This window comes from Hemicordylus capensis, chromosome 1 (assembly GCF_027244095.1).
Source record: "Hemicordylus capensis ecotype Gifberg chromosome 1, rHemCap1.1.pri, whole genome shotgun sequence".
Taxonomy (NCBI): domain Eukaryota; kingdom Metazoa; phylum Chordata; class Lepidosauria; order Squamata; family Cordylidae; genus Hemicordylus; species Hemicordylus capensis.
The window spans coordinates 115,908,026-115,920,692 of NC_069657.1; the positions used below are offsets into that span (position 1 = coordinate 115,908,026).

At 37.9% G+C, this 12,667-nt stretch overlaps 1 protein-coding gene across 4 annotated transcripts in view; it reads right to left on the reverse strand.

The window, feature by feature from the left end:
* USP47 (ubiquitin specific peptidase 47) overlaps positions 1 to 12,667 on the reverse strand; it is a 107,476-nt gene that overhangs the window by 16,659 nt on the left and 78,150 nt on the right. For 3 of the 4 annotated variants that reach the window (XM_053286441.1, XM_053286437.1, XM_053286439.1), the window contains 12 exons: positions 10,968 to 11,135; positions 10,264 to 10,395; positions 9,867 to 9,943; positions 9,352 to 9,407; positions 8,453 to 8,565; positions 7,179 to 7,283; positions 6,235 to 6,442; positions 4,685 to 4,800; positions 4,360 to 4,479; positions 2,840 to 3,614; positions 960 to 1,135; positions 17 to 97 (listed from right to left, as the gene is read on the reverse strand). In XM_053286441.1, coding sequence (XP_053142416.1) covers positions 17 to 97; positions 960 to 1,135; positions 2,840 to 3,614; positions 4,360 to 4,479; positions 4,685 to 4,800; positions 6,235 to 6,442; positions 7,179 to 7,283; positions 8,453 to 8,565; positions 9,352 to 9,407; positions 9,867 to 9,943; positions 10,264 to 10,395; positions 10,968 to 11,135 — 2,127 coding nt within the window. The remainder of the gene's footprint in view (positions 1 to 16; positions 98 to 959; positions 1,136 to 2,839; positions 3,615 to 4,359; positions 4,480 to 4,684; positions 4,801 to 6,234; positions 6,443 to 7,178; positions 7,284 to 8,452; positions 8,566 to 9,351; positions 9,408 to 9,866; positions 9,944 to 10,263; positions 10,396 to 10,967; positions 11,136 to 12,667) is intronic. The other variant, XM_053286438.1, reaches the window with a different exon arrangement.

A 12,667-nucleotide genomic window follows, 5' to 3' on the forward strand; every position in this document is an offset into this window, starting at 1 on the left:
TTCAAGCTTTACTTACCTCTGGATCATTCACCAAGAGTTGATAAACCTTGACCCTGTATTCTCCTTTCTTCAGTGCTCTTCCAAGCCTAATTGTTATCTTTCAATAGAAAGAAGTAGATTAGGACCAAATTTAGAAGCTAGTTCACTCTTCTCATCAACACAGAATAACACTGTCAATAATTTGTAGTTTTAATGTTATCTAATTTTAATTTGCTTTTAAACTGGTTTTTGGTTTTAATTGTTGTTAATTTTAATGTGAACCACCCTGAGCCACTTTTGGAAGGGCAGTATATCAATCAATCAATCAATCAATCAATCAATCAATCAATAGCAGCAGCTATATTTGCACCCAGGACCCAGATATTTTGTTTGTGACAACACAAAAATGCACAGGCTATGGGGGCACTGGGAAGGTCAGAGATCCAGCTTTTAGGGGAAGAAAAGCTTCCAGAGTGGTTAGAAGCAGCTTTAAAACTGCAAGTGGTACCTCCTCATGTGCTTTCTGAGATTTTCTGGAACAAGAATTCTGGAAATTTCTGTCCCCTTACAACTGTGTGTCATACTTCCCAAGTTAAGATGAACACTTTGGAAAACACACTAAACAAAATGAAGAAAACATTTTTCATTTTTAAAAAGAGCTTGTACAGGTCTGTATCAGGGAGGTCTCTCATACAGGATATCCCATCTTGGGGCATGGGAGATGGTTAGATGACTCTCAACTCCACACCATGCTAATATCCAAGTTCCAATTTCGCAATAACCTATATTTATATTTGGAGTACACTGGAAACAGTAAAAATGTTTTTAAAATTGTAACTCTAACTGGAGATGGCAGATATTCTTAATGCAAATACTTAGCCCCTCTGATAAAACCCAAAAGTACATCACGTGCAGAAGGATTTTTAAAAAATCCTTTATATTTGGAATCTATGTGTGTTTTTCAGTATTTAATTGCTAACCTTGTTCTCATCTGAGAAGGTCGAAAGGGTCTCATTCAGTCGAACACTCTCAAATTCTTGATTGCTGGCATAAACTCGAAAAACCTTAAACTGAGAAGACGGAACACCAACAAATGGCTCCAAGTGTTGCTTGAAGGCAGATAGGGTAATTCTCTTATCAACATGAATCAACAACCCTATGTGACGAATAAATGGCATTTCAGTGTGAGATATCTACAATGTTTTCCTTATATTGCAGCATCACTTGGCCATCTGTGTCAAACAGCTTGAGTATCTCTCAGTTATAAAAATCGAGATGTAGATGCTGCCATCATAGTGTTGTTCTGTTTATAGTTATGGCAGCGACGACTGCATGTGTAACACCCACAGTTTTCTCTTTTAACTTTCTGAGAATAGGGCTAGATGGGAGCAGTCTCCTATGTGTAACTTTGATACTGCTGCATGATGCAGGATATGGGAGGGGGAGGAATGGCTCATATGAACCACCATCCCTTAAGCAGTAAAGCACTATGTAAAGTGCAGGTCCTTTTTTCTTTTTTTTAAAAAATAAAGACTGTATTACTTTTTAAAGACATTTATATACTGCTTTTTTCAAAATCAAAGCGGTGTGTGTGTGTATACATACATATATCTCAATCACACACAGTAATTAGGAGCCAATGTACAAATTCCTGTGCATATCCTCTCTTGTCTTCTGCTCCAGGCAAACAGGTGTTTCAGTAACTCTTGGGAAAGGGCTGCATCTCAGTACACCTAGAGTAAACAGCTTAGTAGGTATGCAGATACTCAGTTATAATATTTTCAAGATCAATTCAGGCTTGGGTATTTAATAATTTACATTAAAAATAAATCATTTTTATAAGCAGCAATACTTTATAGGAAAAGTAATATAATGAAAGTTGCTGGTGTCAGGTACTTTTTGCTACATCTCTCTCTCTCTTTTGTTAACCCCCCACCACCACCTCTTAGGGATGCAGAAATTTTTCAGCTCAGAGAAACAAGATTCTGTAAAGACTTGGAAACAAACAATCTCCTCCCCTCCTCCACACTGGATTTGTTGTCTTCATCATCTTGGAAATACTACAGACAAGCCTCCATTTTTTCCAATCATAGTATTTTGGGACACACTTTACTGCTGAAAGACCTAACTGTGTATATGTTTATCAAGAATGAACACATTGCTACCACTCTGCCACTCCTGTAAGTCAACTCTCTTGTGCAGCACATACTGGGCAAATGCTAACTTATCTGTGGATGGATCAGAGCTTAGTGTAAAGCATATGCTTTGCATGCAGATGGTCCCAAGTTGAATTCTTGGCACATCTAGGGTATGGTATTGGGGGAGCAGGGTATCAATATCAATATTTTAAATCAATCAGTCAATCAGTCAATCAACAGAGGTGGGAAATGGCCCATTGGAAATCCCAGAGAGCAGCTGCTACACGTCAGTGAAGAAAATACAAAGCTAGCCAGACCAGTGGTCTGATTCTGTAGAAGGCAGCTTCATGTGTGCGTAATTTAGACATCAGTTTATACCTGTTGAGGATTCTATGATATTCAGAAATGTAACGTTTAGTCTCACAGTGGGAGAGCAGATACATCACAAAACAGCAATTATTCTCTTAACTGAGAACAAATGCCATTTTTACACAAACCTCATTTAAACTGCTTAATTTCACAGATTAACCCCACAATATTCCAATACGATCCCAGGTAGTGAAGAAATGCCCCCCATATTATCTCACAATACTTATGTTCTACAAGTATCTCCCTCAGTATAGTAGATAATTTGTTCCTCTGTTGAAAAGCAGTATATACATGTTTTAAATTGATGTACATTTCCGTGTTTCAGTCACACATTTGCCCTTCTCCATACATACACTTTTGTCCTTCTCCTGAACCTTCTTCTGCAATGTAGGGCTCTGCCTTGAAATACATATATTGAGTTTCTCCCCGGCTCTTGCCACTTTCATCATATTCACTGTCTGTTCCAGAATCCTCTTCAGCTGTGTCCCAGGTTTCCTTCCTCCCTTCATTGGCTTTGGATCTCCTACTGCTCGTTATGCTGTGAGAGTCCAGTCCATTAGCCAAGGGCATAGGGGCATTGTCTACATTGCACAAAGTGTCACTACTGTGGCTGGAACTAAGAATATCACTGTCCACCGAACTTGTACTCCTGTCATTATTCACATCAGAATCTGACCGCTCCTCTGACTGGTAGTTTTCTGGATCAGAAACTTGAATTTGATTTTCAAGTTCTCTATTTTCTGCTGATGAATCAACTTCATTTGAAGGTGATTCAATGTTTTCAAAGTCACTTGCCTCCGTACTCTTACTGCTGTCTCCATTATCCCCTTCTTGCTGCTGTTGCTGTAGAGACAAAGTTTTAAGTTTTTCAGTGCTCTCTTCTAGGATAGCTTCTACTGATTTAATATTACTTAAAGGTCCTTTCACTCTTCCACAGAGTTCATCTAAATTGCTGGAATCTCCACTGGCTTTCTGAAAAACTGTCCTTCTAAACTGTGATCCAGGCGATTGTTCTGGTAATGAAACATACAGTTTAATTGTATTTGCATGGCGATCCAGGAGTTTCCATAAATGTGAATCTGTAAATGCCAGCTGTCGATCTTGAGACTCTGAGCTTTCTACAAACACCTAAGGAGATGAGAAAAAATCATCACACATGAAAAAAAATAAAAAATCAATTTTATTAAGGAAATTATCCAGAGCACTGAGTTATGCAAATATAAACTGCACATCTGTCAGTTAAGATTATTTCTGCTTCTCAAGTTTACAATCTTATTCCCATTGCTTATTTCGTATCCAGAATATGAAACTTCCATCTATATACAGAATTCTCTTAAATGTACCCATTGCTAATCCCATGTGTGGCAGCTCTCGTGAGAGTTCGCGAATGAGCTGCCAGGGAAAAAGCGAATGGGCAGGCTAATGGGCGGTCGCGGGAAAGTGGTGCTGGGGAAAGCAGTGGCTGGGGAGGTGGAGAAGTGGCGACAGGGGGAAGCGGTGGGGGTGGTGAGAAAGCGGTGGCCAAAATGGGCCGAGAACGAGGGAGGGAAGCTGAGAACGGGGGGGGGGAGAGCCAAGAGGAATGGGGGAGGGCCAAGAACAAGGGGGGGGGAAGGGGGTGGAACTAGAGGCACAGATGCTCTTCGCCAGGGCCAGCTAGTATTGCTTATTCCAAATCCAGAATATGAAGCTTCTGGAAAAAGCTTGATTTATTATTTCAATTTCAAAAATTTATTTATTTTTCATCTGCAATTTGAGGTGAAGGAAGCTAAGATTTTCGATCTTCACTGTATCGCAGCATATTTTAAATATCTGCTATATACAATATTATCACTTACACTTTTAATGAGAACTTGAAGGAAAAATATCTTACTTTATTGCTCCTAAAAAAGCCTTCAGCTTTCAGTGTCTTGTTAGCCACATTGAGGAGACGCAAATCATTGTAGCAACGTTCCAACACAACTCTCATCGTTTCAGCAGGCAAATGTATAGCCTAAAGCAACAAAAGGCAATAAAAGATATTGTGTTAGAAAACATTTTTCAAAACTCATACACTGCAAATGTATGAAATTTAGATTTACAGACTCTTAAAGAGGAAAAAAGCAAGGTACCATGCTGGGGCAAATCAGTCATTCCACCTTGAGTTAAGTGGCAACTTCACAGTTACCACTGGGTGAGTAGTGATGCTACTGATTTACCTTTGAAATTAGATGCTTGAATTCTGTAACTGTCTGATTCAAATATGCACGGACACTAATGGGAGAAGCCACTGTTTCTTGCTTTAGATCAACGACATGAACTTTTACCATGACTTCTGTCAGAGCAAGAAAATACATATGTTAACCTCACAGTTCAGTTTTCTTTTAATGTATGTGATCTCAACAGTTGCTGCAGTTGTTTAATAATAAACATAGTTGAACATACAAAGCTAGTTTATACTGAGTCAAACCACTGGCTCACCTAGGTCAGTACTGTCTACAAGCACTGGTGGGGCTGTTGGGCAGCCACTGACTGACAGAGGTGGTTGTTGGGAAGACAAGAACCTCTGTTTTCCTAAAGTCCTTTTTTATAACAAAAAAAGGAGATGATTGGAATCCTCCACAACCCAACCAGTTAGAAGAAGCTTCTAAATGCATTTTAGTAACTAGACAAATGATAATCAGAGACAAACTCCTCCATTAGTCATTCCAGTCTGTGCTAGTTATCTGCCATTACTGCCAAAGGTGGCCTCCTTTCTTTGTTGACTTTCACATGCTTTTACAACATTGTTCTCCATTTTGTTATGGATTCAGGATTCAGTGTTCTCATTTGAGAAGGTAACAGAAGGTAGCCATTTCAGAAGGCTTTCACGTAATTTGTGAAGGCCATTCATTGTAATACACAGAACTACTCAGTATCCAACAGCACACCAGAAACAGCTCCACAAGTCTCATTCATTCCCTCTCCTATCATTCAGTCAACTTTTCTTGTGCCATATGTGCACTGATGTATGTGGAGCTTTGGATAGCGCATTAGTTACAATGTTTTACTGAATGAGTTTAGCATCAAGATTCCAGTGCAGTAATGTAGGAATACTACACAAAAAGTGCCTGTGCCTTCTACTGCACAAGGTCATTGACCCATCTAGCTCATAATTGTCTAGCAGCAGCTCTTCGAGATTTCAAACAGACATTTCCCAACCCCTACCTGAAGATGCCAGGGACTGAACCTGGATCTTCTGCATGCAAAGCATGTGCTCTTCTACTGAACTATGGCCCCTCTTCAGATAAATAATCATTATGATCTATAGCATGATCCATAGGACATCCTTAATCTTAAGAAAGGATCATAATACAAAGACCTGCAGAATTTGCACTTATGAATGTCTAAGGATCACTTACAGCTCGTAGGTTACAGCTGAACAACTTGAAAAGTGTTTTTTAAAATTATTTATTATGTTTACATTTTATATACCTCTCTTCCTCCAAGGAACCCAGAGCGGTGTACTAAATACTTACAACCCTGTGAAGTAGGTTAGGCTGAGAGAGAAGTGACTGGCCCAGAGTCACCAAGCTAGTATCATGGCTGAATGGGGATTTGAATTCAGGTCTCCCCAGTCCCAGTCCAGCACTCTAGCCACTACACCACGCTGGCATAGAATAGCATAGCACCAAGCATAGTTTCAAGATCTCAGCACAACAAGCATGTTTATTAAATGCATTTCTGTTTCGCATTCATAAAACAGTATAACCTTATGAGATATACTCACCACCAGGTTTATAACACTGAAAAACCTGGTCAGGTCGCCTTGTTTCCAGGAGGAGATCAAACATATATGTTGATTTGACACCTCCAAGCAAGATACCCATTGGAGTGTCCTCTTCTCCTTCATATGATCGCTCCAAGTAATCATGGAATTCATCATACTTAATGAGGCGACAGCACTCCAGAGGAACTGCCTCTTCTAAATCCATTATCTAAGACAGATGCAAAAAAGAAGAAAAATTGTGGAAACATCCAGCCAAATTCAAACACAGATAAATATTCAGTTAAACTACTAATTCTAGTTTTGCAATCTGACAAGGTGATTACTACAGTTACTTTGATTTTCCTCGTTAAGGAAAAGAGTTACAAGTATTTTAAAAAATAATAAAAGGATGTGTATGCATTATCAGTGGTCTGGAAAATGTCACAATGATATTTCTCCTACTTTTGCCTCCCCGCAAATGAATTAGGGACGAAGTTTTGGTGCAATGTTGAAATAAAGGATTATGTAATCTCTCAACTTACTGTAGAAAGATTGACACAGAGAGTTGTGGCCATACTGAGTTTCACAAATACAAAAACTGTGGTATCTTAAATTGAAACATTGCACCAGTTGTTGCTGATCCAATAAAATAAGATAACACCCCATCTACTGTACATCTCAATATAGAAGGTGATAATCAACTAAGAAACACAAAATGAATTCCACGTGTTATTGGAAAACACTTCCATAAGTGCATGGGGCAGTGGGCTGGGGTGTCACTGAATTTACCCTTCCTGACTGTATAGCATACTGCTTTGGAGAATCCCCTGACTTGCACAAGTGCGTTTTTGGAGGAGCAACAAAGGGATGAAGCAACAACTGCAGTGGGCATGAATGCCACTACCTGCAGTCCTTTGAATCCTGGCAAATATACCAATTACCATCAGATATACATGGTACTTTACCTTATAAGCTCTCTCTACAGCTTCCTTCAGAGTCCTGTCCTTGTGAACCTCTAGTTTATTTTCCATCATTATTTGTTTTGCAGGATGCATACAGAATAATTTTATCTGTATGGTTACGAAAAGAAACACATTAAACAGATGTAAGTACATTTGACAGCTCTGGTCTAATAAAGTTATAAAAACAAAGAATCCAATAACTTAGTGAAATACAGAAATATGATTACTGTTTTGAAAAGAACAAAACAGACATTCAAAATTTAAAATAGAATAAATTGGAGGACAGCAATTGTTGCTCTTTATGGTCTGTGTGTGTACGTACACATATATTCTCTCTCTCTCTCTCTCTCTCTCTCTCTAGATATATATATATCTAGAGAGAGAGAGAGAGAGAGAGAGAGAGAGAGAGAGAGAGAGAAGACAGACAGATGAATGAGAATACTCTCAGACATAAAAAATTACATATCACATCCTAGAAACAAAGGCATTATATAACCACATCAATAAGTACTTGAAAACTGTAATGCCAGTCAGAGTTGAACCTACTACAGAACAAGTCTCCCTTTTCCATTAACAACATGGAATGTTAACATAACAGCATCCAATGATCAAAAAGCCAACAGCACATTACTTTCCCTTCATTCTCAAAATATTATTTAATAAGTTATAATTGGTATATTAAAAACCCAAACCTGCACTGCATCTCTGAGAAAGAAGTCATTTTTAACTATTCTAGCCTTCAAACTGCAGGGCAACTGTCTATACAAATCATAAGGTGGAAGTGAACTGTGCCCACCCCACCCCTGCCCTCACTTGCTGGCTTATAGCTGGGCAGTGACAAATTCTAAATTTAGGATGTCTATGTGTACACAAATTTGAAAGTTTCAGAGTACCATCTCCTTACAAAAATATAATTATCCAAAATCAGACTGAAGACAATAATCCCATAATATCATGAGTTTAATTAGCAGATTATTAGATAAGAAGCAGTCCTCAATAAAATCAGGAAAATGACACAATGTTGAAGGAAGATCCCATTTTCTCAGTCAAATTCGATCTATTATACCAGGAAAACACAGATCCCCAGAAACCTGCAGAAACACCTAGTAATTTGCTAGCACAGTGCTATGTAAAGAATGTGTGTACACAACTGAGGTATCAATCAGCTCTGATGCAACTGATCTCCTTAAAGAAGTAATCCCTCTTCTTTGTATTAAAGAGTACAGTATGAACAAAGCAAAAATTCTGTGAAGCTGCTGAAACATCCCATAACAAACCTTGCAAGTATTGCGCTCTATTTCACGCTGTCTCTTTTCTTGTTCTTCCAACTCTTTTTCTTTTTGTACCAACTTTTTAATGTGTTCTGGATATTCATTCACTTCTAGGAACTCTATCAATGGAAATAGACAAAAATTAAATAGGAGCATTCTTGGAACAGTGAGCTCTTCGTAATCTTTCGTTACAATTGTAATCGATTTCCCCATCTATTTTAAAATTCAGAGCACCTTTTGGTTCCCATACAGTTTCTCATCTAAGGAGTGCTGAGGGACAATTCACATTTCAACGGTGGATATTCTACAGTTTCAACAATAGCTTCATCATATGCTTTCAGACCATGTCGGAGCAGAAGAAAGGTTTCCCCTTTTTAATTTATCACCATGTTCTGTTTTTTTGCATTATTGTATGTGTAAACTTTTCTTACGATGAGAAGGAATAATGAGCAGTTTGTATCCTAAATTGCCCTTCCATGAAAGGAAGAATGTCCACTTGTGCAAGGGGGTGGCGGTGGTGGGTTTTGTTGATCCTTCTCAATGTCACATGCCATCCTGTTCCAGAGGATATCTTAACCCTCAACAGCAAATGGAACTTGACCCTCCAACCTTTTTCAAGAGCAGAAATTTTTCCATTTGCAGAATTCTGGACACACCCCACCAGGTTTATATAATATGATCAGACTTGCAAGTTAATTTGTACATGGAAACACGCTACATAAGCACAGGGTTTTTTTAAAAAGTGTTTAGCTCAGTTTATAATATTTAGGAAAAGAAAAAGACATACTATACTATGTATTCTTTCTACCCTGTCAAGCACAGTTACCTTGACTCATGTATGAAGTTTGTCTATTAATTTAAAAGCATAATTTTCTTAGTTGTGAATGACGAAAACAAGTACTTACTTGCATTTCTTGTTGGATCCTTCAATCTATATATAAGCATATATGCGTTTGTAGAGCTATTGGGGAGATTTTTTTTACACAGTCAGTATATACATCTTGAATGTCAAAACATATATGCTTACAATATTTAAACTAAATATACATAATATTTATCTTTCATAAACTTATTAAAAATAAAATCAGTTCCCAAACAGTAAGCCTATATAATCAAAAGATCTGCAGTTGGAAATCCCTTTTGAAGATGAAGTTTTGATGGAAAAGAATACTAAAGAGAAACTGGTTAGACATTACAAGCAGGCCTGAAGAATACATCATATTTTTGCTGCATTTCCAAGACAGAGTACCTGTGGATGAAATTCAGACATTAGGGAGGGCACACAAATTTTCTTGTTATTTGAGCCTTTTGAGCAATCTTTTGAACAGGAATATGTACATAATTATATTAATCCAATAAAATGGATAACATGAATTTAGCTTGACTACAATAGTGTCAGAATATTTGGAAGTTTCCCAACCTTGCAAAAGCACTGGAATAATACCCTCTGCTTCCAGATGTTCCACCATAAGTTTTTTTAATGTCTTCATGAGTTATCTGGTTGGAAAAATAAACACACATACATTTTCCAAGTTAACCATTTAATCTGTAATCCATTTAAGCTGTGCCACTGTAGGTACTGTTCGATACAGACATATGCTAATGCACAATAAAACCAATCTGTGTATGAAAATAAGGGTGGGAGCACAGAATGTGTAGTGTTGAACAAATTATTAAATCCCACTGCTAGACCCCCTTTCCCTGCCTTGGAAGTGTTGAACCCTAAGGGATATGAGAGCACCCAGTGATACAATGAAAGAGACAGGCTCTCATACGTAGATAAAATGGAATAGGAATACTGAATTATTTTTTTTTACCTTGCTAACATGTTGATCATTGAAGCTGTACCACTGGTCATCACTAAAGGACTTTATACAGGCATAATAATGGCCACCAGCGGCACTTCCCGAATGGACCATAACAGAAAATAGTTCATATAACAATGAATTCTGTAAAATGAGTAGAGGAAAAAATATATTACGTGTCTTTTACACATAACTTAGTACCTGAATGGACACTTGGCTTAATGCACTCTGTGCTTTCTGTTTTAAACTGGCACTAACATTTTCCTCAGGTGTTCAATGGCTGATTCATATTTGCAATTTAACCATGGCTACATTAGCGATTAAGGCTTTTCCATAGGACAGACTGGCCAGTGACTTTTGCCTTCTCTTCACTATGCAGTTCAGCTCATGCACTCATTAGGTTAATGTTTTCCTGGGGTGTCAAAGACTGGTATTGTGCCTACTGCATCTAGCATGGTAACTTTGACTTGATCATATGTTGCATTCTGTGAACTGTCACTACTCAGTAATGCTTTCTGTCAGCTGTCCTCTCCTTTCTGTAAGCTTTTTCACAGAGCTATGAGTCCTCCTAATTCCAGAACATCCAGTGTTCATTGATAGCACACAATCAGCATTCCATCAATAAGGCTCACATGCTGAAATAGTAATAAACTGGTGGCTCAAAATATAGTTATATCTCTATGAATACTGAGCCACATAACCTTTTTTAAAGGTACCTTTTCATTGCCAACTTTTGAAATCCTTTCAGCAGTACTGTTGCTTTCAAGACATATTCCTTCATCAACTCCATCATCATTGGAGAAATCATTGCTCATCTGATCACTGTGACAACTGCCTTCATTCTCTGCTCCACTGTCAGTGCAACTCTCTGTTTGAGGAGACTTCTTAAAACAAACCATAAGAATTAGGTTTATAAGAATTAACAGCACCTGCACATGTAACGAAATACTTAAAAACAATTGTATACTTGTATGCCACATACACATTAACGCTTTTGTTAAAAATGTCATTCTCCAGTACAAAAATTATATTGTTCCAATTCAGTCCAAGCACAGGCAGGTTCCCTGAAGGTTCAATAGAGCCCTGTTCCTCCATGTCACCCCCAGCTATGCATGGGGTTGTAGCAAGTGCATTTATCCTCAACAGCTAAGATATAGGACAAGATAAAGGTTTAATCAATGTATCATTCAAAGTGAGATGAAGAGTAATAATTTCATCTTGCCCCAAGAGCAAGACATAAGAATAGGCTTGTTGATAGTAAAGTTCGAAGCAAGTGCCATTTGTGCAGATAATGAGAAAAGGGACAGAAATAGACAGAACAGACACTGTTGATAAGTGCTAATAGGGCAAAAGAAATCAGCAACACTTGCCCTTAAAAGAGGCTTAGTGACTCCACTAAGGATGAGGTAATGAAAATGGTACTATAGATTCTAAGTACCATATTTACCTGAGTAGAAGATGACTCTGAGTTTAAGATGACCCCCTTTAAAAATATGGGTAAAATATAGGTTATACTATTTACCCAAAAGGAAGAGGATCTTGAATTTAAGACAACATCACAAATTCTATCATCAAAGAACTTGGGGGAAACCTAGTCTTGGATTCAGGTAAACACAGTAGTCAGCAAACTGACATAAGCTGGCCATTACAAAAAATATGAATTCAGTAAATTACGGCATCTAATTTGGGAGATATAGCTAAAAGGGCATGATGGAAATCTACCACCCCTCATTTGCAAGTGGGTAGAACTTTAGCTCTGAAGATGAACAAGGTCATTTAAAGACAGAGGAAGAAAGAAGAGGAAGAAGTAGAGGCTGGGAGCTAGTGGGTTTCTAGGTTCAGGGGACACAGTGGTTTTCATCTTAAAACAAGAAAGAAGTCAGCAGTCAGCAAAGAAAACAATGCCCTATCCTGAGAGTTTAAAAAGCAGGAATTGTTAGTGACATAAGGCACAGGAAATTTAAGAATGGAGACTCATTTTATTTTATTTTATTTAGACTAATGATCTGGAGATTGACTTTACTGTGATCTGAATAAACCTTTTTTTTTTTTTTTTGCTGGAAAGATTGACTGAATCTGAAATCTGATCAATGTTTATTGCAATCTTCTGATACCTGTTTGCTATCTGAAGTAAATTCTGAATAAAAGCATGAAGCTATTCACAAGCTCTCTTACTGAATGTGGGGTGGTTTCTGGAAAAGTATCTACATTTAAGAAAATGAGGTGAGCTGAGCCTCCTATCCTTCTTAAAACTCAACTGAGACGGAAACATTTTCCTTCAAGACCAGTGTCAGGAATGGGAATTTGCACACATGCCCAAATACATATGTAGATAGGGGGAGGGGGAGGATTTATTGAGACCAATGGGAATTCTTTGCACATGAGTACTGCACCAATGATTGGACTGAATCAATTC